Raw genomic sequence first — 21,732 nt, forward strand, 5'->3', positions numbered from 1 at the left:
TTTTGGTTGAATGAAGTAACATGAAATCATGATAATGGTTGTTCCCTAAAAATGAAATTTGATGTTACAGAATGTATTTCATGCTTGCATATTTTTCTAATCAAATATCCATTATTAAACTTTATATGACTATTTACAGATTTTAACAGCTTTAATTTTTTTAATTATCCAACTTAATTAATGGTAATGTGTTTAACCAATGTGCTAATCTACCTATGATTTCATGAAGACAGCTACAGAAGTGTTTCTTCATTGAAAAGCAGAAAAATATGAAGAAATGCCTGTATTGAATGCTGACTGGTATATATTATTCTGAAACAATTAAATTCTGATAACTATGTGAAAAGGAAATGTATTATTATTCTACCATTTCTCAAAGGTGTATGGCAGGCACATGACTAAGGTAATAACAAGAGTATTGTGAACAGCACATTACACACTCCATGTGTAAGAGTCCTCCATGCTGATAACTTAAATTGTTGCACAGGAACCATTTTTATTCTTTTAGAGTGACCTTGAGACCATGATCAGCTGGCTTCTCTTTATGCTAAGTGACATCAGCAAAGTTTTGGTCATTTCTGTAATGTGGAACTAACATTATTAAGCAGATACTAGTTTTGTCAGTCAGTGATCGTGATCTTCGACTTTTGATCCCCAAGATCAACAGTCTTCTTCCTTACCCAAAGTGCAAAGTTCGGTTCAGGTACTGCTTGAATAAGCAATGTTATTGTGCAGAAACTGTTTTATTCTTTTGGTTACAGTGACCATGACTTTTGATCCTTGGATTCCAAAATCAGGCAGGTTTTTTTTCTTACAGAAAGTGCAAGCCAACCACAAAGTGTAGTTACCATAGATAATGTAAAATTCAAGCTATTGTGCAGAAACTATTTTTCTTCTTTCATTTGGAGTGACTAGGACCTAATGAGCTTAAAAATGAAAGATGTCCTCCTTATCACATGTGCAAGCCATCTGCAATGTTTGGTAACTGTGAAGAACTCTAGTTATTGTGTGGAAAGTATTTTCTCCTTTCAGTCTCAGTGTCCTTGACCTTTGAGTTTTTGATGCTAAAAAAACCATGATTCATCCTTATTCCAAGTGCAACATATTCAAAAGCTTGGTAATTGTAGACGTTGGAGAACTAAAGTTACTGGGTGGAAATTTAATTGGTAACAGACAAATGAATGGACAGACAGACAGACAGACAGACATCATAAGCTGCACCTTAAGACTGTCATTATATACTACTACTACTTTATCATTGTCATAAAACCACTTTTGAAATTATAAACACAAACCATGATACAGGTAACTTTGCCATACATTTGTATCTGCATTTCATTTGCACTTCTTTTGCATATTAAGGCCTTGCAAGTTTAAACAATTTATGCCAATCTACCATCCATCATGACCGCCATTTTAAGAGTAAGAAAAGAACTTTCAATGCTGAGGAACTATACTAAACCAGATTCTTGGCCAATAATTTATATTGCAGCCATGCTGAACAGCCAATCAGCCACATCTGTACAAATTTAAAAAGCGCTTATGTCTTGATGCTTTATTAAACTCCACCAAAGAAATTCAATTCAGTAGTTTTCAAGAAGTTGCTAAATTTCATCAAACTCAATTCAGTAGTTTTGAAGAAGTTGGTAATTTCCATCGACCTTGATTCTGTAGTTCTTAAGAAATTGGTAAATTCCAACAAACTTGATTCAGTAATTTTCAAGAAGTTGGTAAATTCCATCAAATTTGATTCAGTACCGGTAGTTTACAAGAAGTTGCTAAAATTCCTTCAAAACTGATTCAATTTTCAAGAAGTTGCTGGAATGTTTTTTCTGTCTTTAGAGTGGCAACTGTACCTGATGACAGATCTGCATCATTTGGAAAGCCTTCATACCGGATACCGGACACTCATACTGTCAAATTTAACCATGTTCTGTTCACTGGTTTATGAACTGTTGTTTATAAGTTTTTATATTTTTAGTGTCCAACTTTGGTAATGGACTGGAAAGACTTTCAGTGGCAGAATGCTGCCAATGTTTTTTTAACTTGCTCCAACAGTTTTTGAATTATTGTAAATAGTAAATATTGATGGATCACACATACTAAATGACAGATGACACCTGCTTGATGTCAGATGGCACCTGCTTGATGACAGATCATGCCTTATAGATACCAGGCACATAACCATAATACATCACCTTAATTTATCGTCAGGTGAGCACACATCACAAGAATAAAACAATGCTGTCAGTCTTTTTTTATAGTACTATAAGCCACTTCAACTGTTGTCAGTCTTTTTCATAGTCCTCTAAGGCACATCAACTGATGTCAGTCTATTTCACAGTCCTCTAAACCATATCAACTGATGTCAGTCTATTTCATATTACTCTAAGCCACATCAATTGACGTCAGTTTTTTTCATATTACTCTACGCCATATCAACTGACGTCAGTCTTTTTCATATTACTCTAAGCCATATCAACTGATGTCAGTCTTTTTCATATCACTCTAAGACACTTCAACAAATGATCAATCATTTATGGCAGGCACGATTATGCTTGATTGAGTGGCCAATAAATTTGAAAGAGAAAATTTCCGTATAGAGAAGCAAGATGAAATAGGAACTCCTATTGCAAAAAAAACTAAAAAAGTGCCTCTGAAACTGCTCATCTGGCTGTTATAAAAAAATAATTTCAGTCTTCGGTCATATTTGATAACAGATCAAGAAAAATCAATACAAAATTTGAATGACTATTAAACCTGGATACATTCTGTCAAATCTGTCCAAATATACTTAGAAATTATTCTGAGAAGCTATTTAAAATTGTATTGTCAATATTTAGTGACAGCAGATACAATAGACATTAAAAACTGCATTATTTCTAAAACAAATTAAAAAGACTTTCATTACAGGATGCAGTCTACTAAATTAAGTAAAAACTCTTGTCAGTAGTTTTGTGAAGTCTTTTAAAGTTATTATTTTATTTTTGTAAAGCTGGCCACATTCGATGGCAGATCTTCATTAGTTGCATAAACTTTAATGACCTTTATGCCATCATGCTTTCTGTCAAATTCTCTTTATGAAGTTATGCATAAGAATCCCTCTATCTTTATGAATTACAGCGAAGTCTGATAAGAAGTCAGCATAACTTGTATAAACCTGATTGAGAGCATATCAGGGTGTTTTCTTGCAAATATTATCAATGTTAAAAGTTTAGACTCTTTCAAAGAGTCCTATGTGTTTTTCTAATAGCAGTCATAATGGATGGCAGATCAGCATACTCCGTATAAATCTGAATGACTTTCATGCCATGGTGCTTTCAATTCCATTTAGTCAAATTCTGTTGATTGTTTTTTAAAACAAAGTTGGATGAAGGTCTTTTTATCTATTTTTAGCAACAGCCATGACATGATGCATCTGCATTATTTAAGAAGGGCCTTCATGCTATTCTGTCAAATTGATTTACAATATTTAAGAAATACCTTCATGTCATTCTGTCAAATTGATTTACATTATTTAAGAAAGGCCTTCATGCTATTCTGTCATATTGATTTACGTTAAGAAAGGCCTTCATGCTATTCTCTTATATTGATTTACATTATTTAAGAAAGGCCTTCATGCTATTCTGTCAAACTGATTTACATTATTTAAGAAATACATTCATGTCATTCTGTCAAACTGATTTACATTATTTAAGAAAGGCCTTCATGTCATTCTGTCATATTGATTTACATTATTTAAGAAATACCTTCATGCTATTCTGTCAAACTGATTTACATTATTTAAGAAAGGCCTTCATGCTATTCTATCAAATTGATTTACATTATAGACCTTCATGCTATTCTGTCAAACCGATTTGCATTATTTAAGAAAGGCCTTCATGCTATTCTGTCAAATTGATTTACATTATTTAAGAAAGGCCTTCATGCTATTCTGTCAAATTGATTTACATTATTTAAGAAATACCTTCATGTCATTCTGTCCAATTGATTTACATTATTTAAGAAAGGCCTTCATGCTATTCTGTCAAATTGACTTACATTATTTAAGAAAGGCCTTCATGCTATTCTGTCATACTGATTTACATTATTTAAGAAATACCTTCATGTCATTCTGTCAAACTGATTTACATTATTAAAGAAAGGCCTTCATGCTATTCTGTCAAATTGATTTACATTATTTAAGAAATACCTTCATGTCATTCTGTCCAATTGATTTACATTATTTAAGAAATACCTTCATGCTATTCTGTCAAACTGATTTACATTATTTAAGAAAGGCCTTCATGCTATTCTATCAAATTGATTTACATTATAGACCTTCATGCTATTCTGTCAAACCGATTTGCATTATTTAAGAAAGGCCTTCATGCTATTCTGTCAAATTGATTTACATTATTTAAGAAAGGCCTTCATGCTATTCTGTCAAATTGATTTACATTATTTAAGAAATACCTTCATGTCATTCTGTCATATTGATTTACATTATTTAAGAAATGCCTTCATGCTATTCTGTCAAATTGATTTACATTATTTAAGAAATACCTTCATGTCATTCTGTCATATTGATTTACATTATTTAAGAAAGGCCTTCATGCTATTCTGTTATACTGATTTACATTATGTAAGAAAGGCCTTCATGCTATTCTGTCAAACTGAGTTACAATCTTTATGAAAGACCTTCATGCTTTCTGTCAAACTGATTTACAATATTTAAGAAATACCTTCATGTCATTCTGTCATATTGATTTACATTATTTAAGAAAGGCCTTCATGCTATTCTGTCATATTGATTTACGTTAAGAAAGGCCTTCATGCTATTCTCTTATACTGATTTACATTATTTAAGAAAGGCCTTCATTCTGTTCTTTCAGACTGATTTACATTATTTAAGAAAGACCTTCATGCTATTCTATCAAATTGACTGACATTATTTTTGAGACATTGTAGAAAAGATTTCAAAGATTTATATAAATATTTTTAATAATGCCTAAAATATTAGATCACTTGTAAAAGCTGATAGCATTTGTCAAATTTGGCCAAACATTTTTTGAGTGGTTTTCAGCAGTAAGAGATTATATTTTTTCATTATTTTATAATGGCAGTAATATCTGATGGAAGGACCTCATGGCAAGATTCTTCCTCTCAAAGTGGGTTTAAGTTAGTTCAGTCGTTTCTGAGAAAAAGTTGAGAAAAGCTAAGGCTGACAAAGGGCAGTTAACTCATAATGACCATTCCATAAGCTAACTCAGACTTAAAACCACATGACTCAAAAGAAAAGAAAGGTACAACAAAAAACTGTTACCACATAAAAAGAGAAGATGACTAAGAGGAAGTCTCACAAATTATTGTACGGCGAAAACATATGATGAGATAAATATATACTTACATCCATGATCAGAATGTTCCTGAAAAAGTTTAAAAAAAATGAATTTTAAGTTCATTATTCCTTTTCATTATTATTTTGTTTTGTTCCCTGCTGTCATGTAGAAATAATGTAATCCCTACTAAGCTAAGGATTATGGTGGAAGGAAAGAATCTGCCATACTTTTCAAAGACTGATAATATATGAAATAAATGCAACATATTAAGCAACATATGCTGTAGAAAGTAAAGACGAGATTTACAGTTATCCTTCTTGGATCACACATTATACTGTGCTACAGTGAAGTGTAAAGTACCACCTTTGTACTTAAAGGATATATTTTTTAACCTAAAATAGGAATTAGAAACTAAAAATATGAGTCCAGTATATCTAGACTTTTGTATCAGGTCTTTGATAACAACTTGCTAAATTGAAGTATGTTGCAATATTAAAAGGATAAAATCTCCAAGGGGTCACTCACATCTTCCTAAGTGGTACTTTTCATTCATTTATTTAATTGAAGTATATTGCAATATTAAAAGGATAAAATCTCCTAGGTGTCACTCACATCTTCCTAAGTGGTACTTTTCATTCATTTATTTTTCAACACTGTTCTACCTCTGCTCAACTAGCTATTTACTGCTTTCATCTATTCCCCACAATCTCTGCTAATTTAAATATTAAAAACAACTTAAGAGATTAATTTTTGTACCACAGAGTGGAGGTCTCATCTCAATTTTATTTTTCTACCTTTTTAAGTCTTGTATCAAACATAGGTAACACTACAATCAGATTCAACTTGTTAGTCTGTCCATTCTTGTAATATAGTGTAATGGATTTGTGATAAAATTATCACCTTTATCATGCCACATGAAGGCTCAAATCAATAGTTTGTACTGGGGTAAACTGTTGAATTTATTTTATGTCTACAGATAATATAATTGGCCTGTTTACATTTTTCGAGCTCGTTAAAAAAATTAACAAAAAAAATCCCAATTTATATCCGTTCTTGGTTACACATTCAGAAAGTATGACATAAAATCATAATTCAAGAGATCCAAGTGTACCAGATATTGCTCACCTGCCTACATACTGTATTGACTCACTTATAAGTTTAGTCCGCATGCAAACTGCACAGGCCATGATCTGCCAGCACAGAATGATCCATCAGATCTGGGTCAGTGCAGTTTGCTAGAAGTAATCAGTAGAACAAACAACATAGACTCTGATATGTAAGCACATTATGCTACCACAGATAGGATCTTTGTTGTTTGTAGTTTGACTCAACTTATAAGTGAGTACATTGGTTGACCATTTCATTAAGGATTTTGTAGTACTGTAAAAATGTATTCCTATGTAAATAGTTCACAAACTTTATTTAGTATAATTTTTCCTTAGTCTAATAAACGTTCTTTCAAAATACAAAGGAATATAAATATTAATTATAACCTCATGGTCATAACTGAACTCGTCCACAATCTCACAAAATAAACACATTTATCAAGTTTGGTCAAAATTGGATAAGTAGTACAGTATAATCTGTTGAGCTAAAGAAGTGACCAGCTCAGCCAACCAGATGTAATTTAGAATAACCAAAGATTTGTTAAAGTAAATTTTTTATTATTTTACATAATCAAATATAACAGATTATAGCTTTTCTTTTTAAATATCAAATTTTGTTTGGGCAAAAATCTTTCAGGAAAATTTAAATATATGAATAACAACTTCCTGTTAATGTAGCCTTTTCTTGTTTAATGCAACCCAAGACTCTATACAGTAATCTTACTGATAAGTATGATCTCTATACATTAATCTTACTGATAAGTATGATCTCTATACAGTAATCTTACTGATAAGTATGATCTCTATACAGTAATCTTACTGATAAGTATGATCTCTATACAGTAATCTTACTGACAAGTATGATCTCTATACAGTAATCTTACTGATAAGTATGATCTCTATACATTAATCTTACTGATAAGTATGATCTCTATACAGTAATCTTATTGATAAGTATGATCTCTATACAGTAATCTTACTGATAAGTATGATCTCTATACAGTAATCTTACTGATAAGTATGATCTCTATACATTAATCTTACTGATAAGTATGATCTCTATACATTAATCTTACTGATAAGTATGATCTCTATACAGTAATCTTACTGATAAGTACGATCTCTATACAGTAATCTTAAATATAATCCCTATACATTAGTTTTAGAACTAAAAATGTATTCATTGAGGTTAAATTTGATTAGAAAACTAGACTTTTTCATTAATTCTTTTGTGTCCATAAAATGCATGAATCATTTATGACATACTTCTGCACAACTGACCTCAAGGATTTTAAGTCATTTTTAATCTACTGTCAATCATATCTATATATGTTTTAATTAAAAACATACTGATTCAGCATGGAAATTTCATAGATCCTCATTTTTCATGATTATTTTATTAGAGATCCTCATTTGGCATGCAAATTACATAGATCCTCAATAAGCACAGAAATTATATAGATCGTCATTAAGCATGCAAATTACATAGATCCTCAATAAGCATGCAAATTAGGTAGATCCTCAATAAGCACAGAAATTATATAGATCGTCATTAAGCATGCAAATTACATAGATCCTCAATAAGCACAGAAATTATATAGATCCTCAATGAGCATGCAAATTATGTAGATCGTCATTCAGCATGCATCCAGAGTACAGAAACTTATTTAGTGTCTATGTATGTGTTTTCTATGAGGATAAAACAATTCATAAATATTATAGTTTGTTCCACACTGTTGAGCATCACAAATTTTTCCTATCAATAACTGTAATTTTTCAGCTCTGCATCAATAAATGTAGCTAAAAGTACATAATGTATGCTAAATACTTCATATGAAATGAATAAAATACTTTTAGCTACATCTAATGGTGATGACCTGAAATTTACTGAGTTACAGATAGGAAAAATTCATGCTGCTGTGTGGAATGAACTATAGCATATTTTTTAAAATTTTATAGCTAACATATCCCAATAGCGCCATAATTTAAGAGATTTTAGAAGATATGCATTACTGTCAATAGTTATCAGAATGTTAAATAAGATTAAACCTGAAAGACATGATTTAATATATATATATATATATATATATATATAAACAAAAACATTACAAATATTAAGTCTTACTGACCTCTTCCTGAAACCAGAACTTTAAAACATCATGGGATTGAATCACATGAATCTTGTCATGGAAATGGCAGGGAACATCTACATTCCCCTGAAGGTCGGCAACAGGAATTAAGCAATCAACACTGTATCCGTCAGTCTGCGGGCACTGTATAGACAGCTCAAACTGCAGATTCTGTCCCAGGTATCCAGTGACACTGGTGAGTGTCTTGGTGATGAACTCTTGAACTTCACTACATAGTTTGAAAAATCTAGTGTTCTCATTGGTACTGATTCTTGTGACTCGTGCAAATATGACATGTTTCCTGAAGAACACTGTCAATCTGTGGTGAAGGTCAAGGTCAAACATACAGCAGCCACAGAAGATAAGATTTTCAGACTTCTTCCTGGCAATGGGCCAGTGAGCCAAACAGCTGGCAAGAAGTCGATGGAAGATGGGAGATGGCAGAAATTTTGACCGGAAGATGTAACCGATGACTGAGGAGTTCTCCATCTCTGGCTTCAATTCAGGGAAAATAACCTCTCTTGGTGTTTTTTGTCTGAGCATGCAAGGGGCAAGGAAGTAATTTTCCACCTATAAAAAAAAAAGCAGAAGTCACTCAAAGGGACTGGTGCGGTAATGGCTGAATTTTTTTCGCCAAGAATCCATGATAAGATCATTTCTTCCTTTTAAACTGCTGAGTTTTGGAACCATTTGAGATATCCCTGGATTATGTATGTCAACGTGAACATCAATTTAAGATGGGTAACAATAACACAATTTTCAAGATGGCCATCATAGTGACCATACTGGATATAATAACGGCAATTCTTTCAATTAGGATAAATAGCATAAAAAGTATTTTGGTGAAAATCCCATGTCGATCTGACCATCAATTGACAACAAAGATCAATAACATGATTTCAAACTGTTAATATTGTGACCATATTAGTTGACTGAATACTACTAGTTTTGTTTAGGAACAATCAAACCTTGGGATGAAAGAGTGGGTGAAGTTTGATTTCAATCCTTCAAGCAGTTCAGGAGAATTAGCAACAACAAACTTGTGTTAATGAATGGGAAGACGACAGACATTACAGGGCATCACATAAGCACTTATGATTTATGACCAATAAATAAATACAAATTATGTGATGTGTAGTTAGACTGTGTAGCTTTTTAGCATTAACTGATGAGTAATGTAATTTTACACTGCAAATGACCTACATGCAAACTGTAATCAGCTGAATACATCTTAAGGTAAGCACCATCACTAAATCATGAAATATAGGTCACAGCAGCATAGCTTTCATCGATAAATACAGTACTCCTAATGACTTCATTACATGATACATTTCTGTGACTCTATAAAAAACAGTGCCTGAAAAGTTGAGCTTTAAATTGCAAATGTTAATCAAAATCACTCAGCTGAATTATAGGCTAAAGTGTCCCAATATGGATTGAAGAAACTGGAATTTGAAGATTAAGCATTGTCTCATAGTACAATAAACCACATTTTGTTGGATCAAATCTTTGTCTAAGAAGTACATGTAGCAATCAATATTGTCATGTTTAGCTTCTGATGGTACCTCATAGATGGGGAAATACTGCATAGAAATTATTCTATCAAATAATGTAGGAATATTTCAGTGATACATTTTTAAGTAAAAATCTGTTAAGTCCTTGGGTGTGAAAATCATGCAGTTTTAGGAAAAATGTATATTTTTAAAGGGTAAAATTAATTTTAATTAATCATTACTTACCTGCTGCTTATGTGTAAAAAAACACCATGCATTTGATGTGAATACACCTCCCACAGAGAGGAACTTGTCTGTATGATGCAATCCAACAACACACCTGGCTTAGGTAATGTGTAGAAATGACATAGATGATGATTCTGCCAGCACATCTGAGCAAGCTGGGAGGAGGTATTCAACAATAGCGATGGGAACATATTGCATAATTCAAATTAGTCTGAGCCCCTTCCCTTAAAACCTGAATGTTAATAGCAGCAACATACACTACCCATTGCTATTGTGGAGTTGAATTGGTCAGTTAGGTGGTTCAGATGATGCTCTCTTGTTATAACTAATCAAGAACAGATGAAATTACTTACGATTGTGGGATAGATCGATACTTATCATTTGAGAATACTATTCTCTCTCTCTGATTCACATGTTGTTCAGCAACAATAGGTCCCAGAGAAAAGATGCATCTGCCTTATTCAGCTAATGTATAGAGGTAAATGGAGAAGATAGTATGGAAAGTCTTACGAGGAAGAGTGATTGAGGTAGGCTCAATTCTTGTGGGCTTTTAGATTCATAAAGGAGAGGTCTTGAACATAAGTGACTGATAATGCTCTCTTAATTGTGGTGACAATCCAACACGAGATATGTCTATGGAGCCGTTATGAGGAAGGAAAAGACATTTCCTACTCTTCTTTTATCTTTAGATTCTCTAAGATAGAAACAGAGGACCCTAACTGGTCATGAGAGTCTATTGTGATCTTCACCAGCACAGATTCAACAGAGACTGGACATTTCTATAAGTATTGGAGCTACCAATGGTAACATGTTTTCCTTACAATCCCGGGACACAAAGGAGAGAAACAGAATCATGATTTCCATTAAACCGGAGACAGCCTGTGTCCACAGATAAGCTATAAGTGAATGCATTTCTCGAAAGTGCAAGAGCAAGAGCAAGTAAAAACGGTTTTGAGTGTGAGGTCCTGAAAGGTTCATAATGAATTTTGGTCAACGACTACAAGAAAGCTTCCATTTTGGGGTAAGAGAGTGCAAGACAAATCACTGTAGCTAAAAATATTTAATAAGATCAGCAAGATGCGTTTCAGAACTGATTGCCTTACTCTGAGAGAATTTGGAAGTTGCAGTACTATAGACCCTCAGAGTAGATACAGTGCACCTTTTATTCTAAAACAGGAACAAAAGGAAATCTCCAATATAACTTAAAGAGGAAAAGCTTGGATCAACATGTTTTCTCTGCACCAGTTACAAAGGATTCAAAGCCTGGCATCGTAGACCTTGTAAGATCTTATCACACAAAATAGGATTAATATGAAAATCAAGATGAAAAAATGATGATTATTGAATTCTGTTTTGCATACATGTTATGTTCCACATGTTTTTTCCCAACACATGTACTCCACAAGACAAACCTATACCAGCTTATGCGATTCATGGTGTCTGCAAGAATGACCTAAACCAAAACCCTAACCAAAATAAACAGCTCAGTCAGAAGGTAAGCAGAAATAATTTAATCTGTAAAACTGGGTCACAGTGCTTTAATTCATGATGATGGCTACAGCACCGGGTACTATTCACAAAATGCTGTAGTACTCAACATAATGTATTAAACCACCAACTTAAGTGACCCTACAAATAACAGTCTACGAAAATGACACGAACCTTGATCTGAGTATTGATCCGACTGACAGATGGGCTGACATTATCAACCCATTAGCCAGAATTGTTTTAATTTTTATCCTAATTCTTATAATGTTTCATATCTAATGACATTAAAAAAAGGGAAACGGGATTATACCATGCATCACTGCTAACCCTCCAGGCTCACAATTAGTATTACAAAAAATAATGATAAAAATTAGTCAATTTTGACATGAATTTGTGAAGCGATCTTCAAGTCCGGGAATATTCGTCAGAACAAATGTTTAGCATGGTCTCCAGCTGATAAAGGTAGATTATGTTCAACAAGAAAACTCACAAATAATGCTTCAACGTAGGTAGCTTGCAGGTCTTCCATCGATGGCTTAAAATATTCCAGAGCTGAAATCTGTGAATTCTTAATTTTCCGAACCTCTACATGTTTTTCGCAACCAACATCGTGTCTGCCACCATGCCCAATACTAAAATTTGTGACACACTGTGTGCAGAAAGCATGATGTATATTAACGCTTGATGGCTGAATGCACAATGTCCAATTTCTGGTATATTCTAAATTAAACGTCTTTTTTTGAGGAATACATTTCTTTTTCCTTGGTGGTGATGCCATTTTCAAGATCTTAGATGCGATGTCGAATGGTAATTCAAATCAGTGTTTGTGACGCATGCACGGAGCAAAATTCCAGTTAGGCCCCAGTTTCTCTCAAAAGCATTTGTAAAACTACTCTTATACATATGGATTAAAATAGGCTAAAATGCTTGCTACCGGGCCAACTGTACCAATCAACTGTAGTTCTACTAACATTGCAACCAGCAGCACTGAAGCAGCGCTTAATGGGAATTGTTTATTTTATTCAAGATTTATAATAATCGAGAATTGGAGAATTTGTGAATTTTTTGCTTGTGGCATGAATCCATGAATCACTGAAAAAGTTGTGAAAATTATGTTAAAATCATGAGGGTTGGCAGCTATGCTTGTTATATAGAAGGTGTAGTTACTTGGGATAATTTTTTGGGCAGCCTAAGGGCTTGTCACTTGAGACAGGTTTGTTTTACAAGGCTTATTTGCTCATGATGGTTTGATCGGTAGAATGAGTATAGTCAATGGACAGTTTTGTTGGCAGATTGGGTAGTGACTCAGCTAGCTTTTGTAGCAGAAGGGGGACTCTGGGACAGTTTTAAGATAATAATATATAAGACAGAGTAATTGTTTCTAATGAGCGGTCTGATAACAAAGGACAGATTACAGGGGAAGGAAAGATCCAAATTCTGACTTTAGAGTCAACTGACCTTGATTTCAGACCCATCCTCACTGTAACATCTCGGCTTGGCAATGATGTTTAAATGCTCCATGAGTAGCAAGATGTGTTGCTTGTTGTCATGGAGAAATGGATTTGTTTCTTTTGTCCATACAGCATCTTAAAATAAGAATAGAATAATATTAGTATCTGAAATTTACAAATGGATGCAGATACATAAGAGGAAAAGTATTCTTTCGAACATGCTGATGAAGACTGAATTGTCTCTGATTAGTCCTACTTGTGTTATGTATACTGTAGTATCATTTATTTTTGTTGGGTAAAATTATTTTGGCTTTTTTATATAAAAAAAAGCATCGTCATGGGTACTTAAATTCATGGTATTGCCTGTCAAAGTTTGCATACTACTAGGTATTTAATTTCATGGTTTAACCTCTACAAATACCCAAAATAAAGAATACAAAAGAACAAAACTATACTGATGCAAATGGCAGTCACTTTAATGTTCAAAGCAATACTACAACCTGTATGAGCACAAATCAAAGACCTGGCAAGTTCAATACTTACACAGTATTTTTGACCAAGTGAATAACATCAGTCGAAGCCGATGCAGCCAACAACACTAAAACAATACTTCCATCTCTATGAGCACAAAAAAATCCACCTGTCAAGATCAATCACTTTTGCCATTCTTTCATTTGAGTATTCAACATAAAAAGGAAGCCGACAAACAGCCAACAACACTAGGCCATTTGGTTATTAATGAAGAATTAAGTCACACTTCCACGAGTGGTACGCTAAAAAGGTCATGGACGCCAATAAGTAAAAAGATGTTACTGGTGACGATCAGTGCACAGTATTAGTAAACCTTGCAACCTCATTCATTAAGCCAATTCATGCTGAATGGATAATTGCAGTTCACGCGACAATGAGTGAAACATAGGACCTCATTATCAGTAGTTTTGAGACAGCTGGACATGTTTAATTCAGCAATTTGGGGATTATTTACCTGAGAAGCATTTGTGAGTACCATGAGACTTGATTGATACGATGTTGATACAGTGACTTTGTCCAAAAATCTGTGAAGTGTGAGCTTTAATACTCTACTGTAATTGGTGTATATACGTAGTGTTTCATTTATAATAGTGTTTCAAGAAACAGTTATAGTATTTTACAGGATTGTTGTTCTTTTCAAATAAAAATGTATGGATAAAATGAAATGTACTTTCAGAAGGATTTAAATGTTTCAAAAACAGTTGTATTTGAATGAAGGATCAATCTGAATATGTATTAAATTTTAATTTTCATGTACTATTATTTTGTATTATTTTTTTTATAACATTTTCGACATTACTATTATTTGAATACCTTATGCTTTTTCTCTATTTTCTCTCTATCCTTACTTACCTCACATGTCGATTTAAGGCAGTGAGTGTAAAATTACTGTTATCAGATACCTTATCGAATGTGTGCATCAAAATATAAAATGATTTATAATTCTTGTTTCAAAATATTAAAATAAAAAATAAAACAAACACATGTAAAACCTAATATTTAAGTACCAAATTACAGTACTGAACATGATTTATCAAATACTAGTAGCTGTGTTAATCTCTAGGAATGAAACATTGTAAGAAAATGGGGGGGACGGTCATCATCCTACGTGGCTCATTTTTCATTGGGGATTTAAATTTGTGGTCGGGGAAACAATGAAAACCATGAAAATTGTCCTCTATGAAAACTGATGATACTACAATATTTAATTTAACTGTTTGTCTGTTAGTTTTAAATTGTTTTATTTCATTACAAGTTATTGTAATGTAACACTGTTTGCTGAACTTGACCTTGGCCATCATTGAGTTCATTTCTGCTTGACCTGATTTACATTTTCAGATTTGTTAATATTTCAGTTATGTAAACAACTAATAATAGCTTCATTATTCTCCATGTGTATAAGCTTATTAACTTAATTATTATTCAGATAAACATGTTGATTTGGGTCAGGGTTTTGGAGATTCCAAAGTGAATTTTATAGGCTATTGTGTTGTAAGTAAACAAGGCTAATTAGATAAGGTAATGGTTGTTTTTAGAAAATGTTAATTTGTGACCTGGGGTCAAGCAGAGAACTATATTACCTTGTGACTGTGAGGATTTTACCCGTTGTGCTTTAACATCTAGCACTTTACGTTGTATTATGTTGTGACCAGTTTGGGCTGAATTTTATTTTCTGCAAATTATTGAATTCAAGTGACTATTTTCTCTGGAAATACAAAAATGCTCTGATAAAATTCTTGGATAAGACATTCAATGGAATTCATACTGAATTCTAACCTGGAGTAATATTTCTGTAATTTAACAAGAGACTATTGACATATCAGTACTTTGTAGGTATCATACACATCATCACCTTCAATTTTGGATCTCTTTGGGATTTGAACTGAGTTTCATTCAGGACTTTTCATTACTAGGACTTGTGTCTTTAATTCTTGGATTATTTTTTGATTGATTTATGATACTGTAAGTTCTTTTTTCATCTCATTTTTCACTGTGAATTCTAGGGAAATAAATTATTTGTTAAATTTTTCAAAGCTTGTTGTCTTCACCCTTCTCTGTTACTTATTATAAGAGCATAGACTGGTAACACTTGTTTTAGGAATAGTTATTGAACACTTGTATCTTTGTAAGGTAAAAACCTGTACTGAAACAAGAGACTTAAGACGACCTGATCTTGCTTAAATGGCCAAAATGGCAAAATATGTATTAATGGTTTTATTGACACTATCATAAATAAGAACTTAAAAAATCAACAACTTTTAAAAAAATCATGCACAAAAACTCCCATTGCACAGTTTGAAATTATCACACAGGAAGTGAAGAAAATAACCAGAACTTTGAAAAAATGCATTCTGCTGAGGCAACATTTTGTTACCAATGTAGAGAATCTAGCAGAAACCAAATAATTTCTGTACATAGATGGACAGAGGGAAAGCATGCGTTGGTATGACTAAGGAACATGTGGATAATATTGCCTTCCTATGCAAGATGAAATCAAATATTTTAACAAGTGATTCTTACAAGATTATACCAGATCTGGTTGGTGTTAAGTCATATACTTTTATACAGGAATTGTATTTTCTGCTAAATGAAACTGATTATTATGTCAACAAAGTAATATTGTTGCTATTTACTTAAGATATAATTTATGCAAAGATTAACTGATAACTTTAGAGATAATATACATTTTCTTGTGTGCAAATGTTTTGTCAAGTTCAGTCAAGTCAGTTTAGATATTTTGATTGAATGCTCCCTTCTTCGATAACTAATATTACAGTACATCATGGGTTACCACGATTTGTTTAAAAAATGAACCAGAGAAAAGTTGATGACTGTAAACTACTGCACCTTAGGCTTGGCCCCTGACACGCATAAAACTTTCCAATACTTTACTATTTTTATGATGGTTTTAACTTTTCTGTCAAAATTCAAACTGATATTTAGCTATTAAAATCCATGTATTACTTTTACATTCTTTGACACTTTCCTCATGGCCCCCTGGGAGTCAGGCTGAAGATTATAAACAGCTCATAAAGTAATTTCAATGACATACAATTTGATCGATTTTTTCATATATGCCAAGTTTCCCAGATTGTCTGTTAGTCTTCCAGTTTAGATCACATCTTCTGATCAAATGATTTGCAAATTCCTTCAGAAATGAAAAATGTGCCAAGAATTGGTATTTCCAGCTAAAACAGCATTCAATAAAATCTAATGGACTATAATAATCTGTAAATGAAGTTGTTATTGACCTAAGAACCAATCAAATCAGTGCTTGTATCATGCAATGATGCATTTATTTTATACACATAATTAAGTTGTTTTGCTCTTCAACATTTTAGTATTGAGTATTGTGTTGTGTACAGATTACAGGTCTTGAGCCCTTTCAATATATAATCATGGTACCATTTTGAAACACATGCTAACAGATTTGAAAAAATATATGCTGTGAAAAATAAGAAATATGTTTGCAGGTTCAACAGTGTTTGCATAGACACATTTAAATTTTTGAAGTCTAGTGAAAATGGAGAAAACGTTGCATACCACACAACTTGTGACATGCATCTGACATGAAATTCACACCAAATTTGTGAGGGATGGCAGGTCTGCACAATGTATAGCCTATCATGTCCTAATAAATGGCATTTAACCCGAAAATAACACCATTTTTTCTGTATTGTTGGGCCCCTGGGGACAGAGCATTAAGTCTATGTATATTTATGCAACCTCAAACCTACTGATACATAAAAGACATAAACAGTAAATGTTATGCATATCTATATTGTGTGTTAAGCTTTTTTCATGAGTGTAGATTGCAAAGACAATTTTTAAACAGCATATTACATAGCTAATTTTGTCCATGATTGTGGGTTTGTACTTTATGATAATGTCATGTTTTTGTAAACATGTCTGCATGACCATTTGACCTTGGAAACTTCTATAAGTATTTTGGTTATGAACTTGATATGAAAATGACACTCATTCTAGATCTCTTATCGTGTCTTAGCTTTTTAAATAAAAGTTGATTGTATTAGAATTATTTATTCCACATCTTAACATCAGACTTTGTGGAATCAGGCTTAGTTGTGTTTTGTTATAATTTGAGAGGATTTATTTATTTAAATCATTCATGAGAGTTACAAAGAGTTCATTGACTCTAGGACTAGATCAGTGTTTTTTAATGATTGTGAATTCATTCACTGCAAGAGTACATTATTCCCTGGAAATGATTACAATGCAGAGTCTTCTGGGGACTTTTCCTCCAGGGCTCCCACCAGGGATTCCATCTTGGAGATATGTTGCCTACTTGTTTCTGCCCCCCCCCCCCCCCCCCCCGAGTTCTGCATCTAACCTGAATTTTTGGAATGATAACAGATGAGAAAATCATCAGTAAACAATGAAGAGTCTACATCAGGATTTCAACAATTTACAAATGTTAATTTTAATATTAAACAATGTCACTCATAAGATGCTACCATGAGGTACATCCATCTCTTTCTTGTTCTCGCTAATCAGACTGGGTTGAACCTAATCTTACTTTGAAATGCCTTTCATTTAAAATATTAGAAATGAAAACTAGCTGTTAACTAGTGGGACCAAGGTCCTGAAGGTCATTCAAAATACAGTACTGTACTGGCAAGTTGTATCATAACATTAACAGGTGAGACCGATGTCCTGAAGGTCATTCAAAATACAGTACTGTACTGGCAAGTTGTATCATAAGTCTTCTCAAGATAAAAGAAAATGGTAAAAAGGTGTTCTTTCTTTAGGACAGTCTCACAAATACAAGGTTGCAGTCTGTACTTTCGTGCCTTATATGACTTTGAACTTAGGGATTAGATAATTGGACTTGGTATTGTCAAAACAAATGGACAGTGGTTGCTGTGGTCAGTATTATCCTTCCTACCACCCTTGTTCAGGAAGAGAAATTTCAGTTGCTGCTCTCCTTTCCAGTTTTCCAACTGTGGTTAGAATAAACAGAGGAGTGGATCATTCAGAATATATGAAGTGAAGGGCATAATTCTGAGACTGAAAAAAGTTCATTGTTCAGCATTGTAATTATGGTGGAATTAGTGTAAAACCAGCATATGATTATGCCAGAACCTTGTAAAACAGTTTTGAAGTTTACATCTGTGCATAAAAAATGAAAGTATCTTATATTATCTATGCTGACAATGAATATCTAAATAATTCTGTGAATTACTAAATTAATTAATTCCCAATTAATACAATTACAGTACAAGTTGCTGAACAAGTCCCATTTTATTACAAGGTTATCAGATGTGATCAGCAAACTGAGTGTTGTATCATGGTAAGGATTCAGTCTGTGTTTCTTAAATTGGTTCAGGTTACAGTAAAATGGATTTGACAACAACATTGCTTGCCAGCTTACATGATTTATAACCAGTGTGGGGCTGTCCATTTAGTATGTACACATGGAAGGGGGAGGGGTAACTCAAATGCATACGCTTGTAATGGGGGGTATACTGATTATGTACATGTGCATAGGAATCAGGGTTGGGGGTGGGGTGAAACTTCGATAATAATTTGTCAAATACATAACCTGTTTGACTGTCAGTCAGCATTTGAATTTTAGCAGATACTAGACAAACTGTTTAAAGATACGCAGCTTATTTCTTTGATGTAGCCAGACATTCAACGTCGGTGGACTATCCATTTTATTAAACACGTTAATATTATTAATCCTTTATGGTTTTTGCATGGATTAAATATAGGCTGTTCTAATGCACGTGTGTTTGCATTAAGCATATATATGCAGGTGTGTGTGTGTGTAAAAAAGTATGCATGTGTACAGGGAGGGGGAGAGGTGTCAAGCTTTGCCAGATTTTTGCATACGTACTAAATGGATGGCCCCTGATGATATTTATGAATTTCATATGGCACTTGTTGGAATTGTGATGGTTCTTTTGATGGAACTTAAAGTTCCAAAGTCATGATCACTGTCACATCACTGACATATATAGAAGAGGTGCACATAGTGCATACAATTTAGTTACTAACTAAACAGAGTCAAATAAAAATTCCTGTAGTGCTTCATAACCTTCATGGGTATGATGGCCATTTAATAACGGAAGCAGTTATAATGACATCAAAAGCACTAATAACTGTTATTCCAAATAACATGGAAAAATACATGACAATTAAGTTTGGACAATTGTGGTTCACTTCAAAACACTGTCTGTTTTGTACCAGTAGCACTGACTTGCTAATTAGAAAAGGTGTGTACCTCTAGCAATATATAAGTGACTGGGACAAGTTTGCTGAAACCAGGGATGTAGAGAGTGATTATGGGCAACGGGATAAGAAACACCTCGGCCTCTTCTAGTTTGTGTTCAATTTTTATTTTCTTTTATAAAATTAAACATGTTGTTCAGCCTGGTCCCCCTTATGGCCCCGGGCATATATCCTTAGTTCCCTCACTCTTATACTGACCCTGGCTGAAACTCAATTAACAAATACTGAGGCATTTTATTCATCATCACTGCAAGAAGGTATTTTAGAAAAAGATTACGAACATGCGAAGAAAGTGAGCATCACATTCACATGCATCATCATTTTCATGGGTATGATCAGCAGTTTAGTAGGTTTAATTTTTTAAAAAATTTTTATTTTTAAGAGGGAGGGGTTACAGATGGATGATCTTCCCAGCGTGTTTTTCTGGACGACATATGGGCCGCTAAGATGAAACTTCATGCAGATACTTTTCATATAAGAGTCAAAACCTTTTCACCACAGAAATATTACAATACAAACCTATCTATCTTTGCTGTGAACTATACTTTTTTCTATTCCCTGTAGATCTGGCCCAGACAATTGTACATGAAACTAATAAAGAGGCATTATAATTTCTTTGAAAAGCATCGGGACAAATACTTCATCAGAAAAAACCCAATTTGTAAATTAACATGAAATGTAAAGAGGAAGACATATTCTTGAAAATGTGTTTTACAAAATAAGAAATTTACAAACCAATCAATTCTGGATAAAGTTTTCCAGTGTTCTTAAACACAAACCACTTGTCAGAAACAGCCAGGGCACTTCTCAAGACAAATATTTCAGCAGTAATGAGGGACTTCAGGGCATCAATCATCCACTGTGGGTCCAAAACGATGTTATTTTTCAATGTTTCAGTGCTGTAGATGACAGAAGAAAAGTATAAATAATATCAAGTTTCAAACATTTTCAACTTTTATATTTCATTCATACTATTTACTGAGAACAGTAAATGTTTACTCAATCACTGATTACTCAGTGGTCTGACACTAGCTGCCTGCTAGAGGTAAACTAATTATGGGCATGGTTTGTTTCTTAACGCAAAACACACTGTCTGTAACAAATCACTTTTATTAAAAGCAAATGTATGGAAAATAGATACTGACCAAGGTTTTGCTTTTAGCATCCTTATAAGCAATAGTTTCTCACTCCTGTTTTTGCAATCAATAATTTTTAAGATTGAAAGAATATTGTGATTTGTATAAGCTCTTCACTGGAGAAAGCAGTAAGTGTCCCACTGTGATGCTGCTCAGGTTATTCTGGCTATAAAAGTTGTAAGTTGTTTGAAAATTACTCTGTCTTAATAGACTGTAGTCAATTTTGAGACAATTTGGATATACAGTCAAACCTGTTTATATCAGCCACCCATGGTAAAATACAAACTTGTCCATAGTGGACACCACATGAAAAAGCGAACCTGTCTTTAGAAGTCATCCATGGTGTAAAAACAAACAGTTCTATAGAACAAACAGTTCATTGGAAAAGAGAAACATGTCTATAGCAACCATTCATGGTAAGGCAAACCTGTCCATAACAGCCAAACAACCACATATGGGTAAAGGCCAACATGGTCTTTTTAAACAGGAAATAATCAAAATATTAAGCTTAGAGTTAAGAGGTACAACCTCTTAATTCAGTCACTAAGTCACTCATAATTCTGTTCTCTTTCAGGA

General features: G+C 33.3%; 1 protein-coding gene across 1 annotated transcript in view; it reads right to left on the reverse strand.

The window, feature by feature from the left end:
• LOC149800207 (uncharacterized) overlaps window positions 1-21,732 on the reverse strand; it is a 133,011-nt gene that overhangs the window by 11,073 nt on the left and 100,206 nt on the right. The window contains exons 13-16 of the mRNA XM_089959777.1: window positions 20,756-20,919; window positions 13,242-13,369; window positions 8,557-9,126; window positions 5,390-5,408 (exon numbers count right to left, since the gene is read on the reverse strand). Coding sequence (XP_089815903.1) covers window positions 5,390-5,408; window positions 8,557-9,126; window positions 13,242-13,369; window positions 20,756-20,919 — 881 coding nt within the window. The remainder of the gene's footprint in view (window positions 1-5,389; window positions 5,409-8,556; window positions 9,127-13,241; window positions 13,370-20,755; window positions 20,920-21,732) is intronic.

Source organism: Sinohyriopsis cumingii, chromosome 5, assembly GCF_028554795.1.
Source record: "Sinohyriopsis cumingii isolate HCF-2022 chromosome 5, ASM2855479v2, whole genome shotgun sequence".
Classification (NCBI taxonomy): Eukaryota; Metazoa; Mollusca; class Bivalvia; order Unionida; family Unionidae; genus Sinohyriopsis; species Sinohyriopsis cumingii.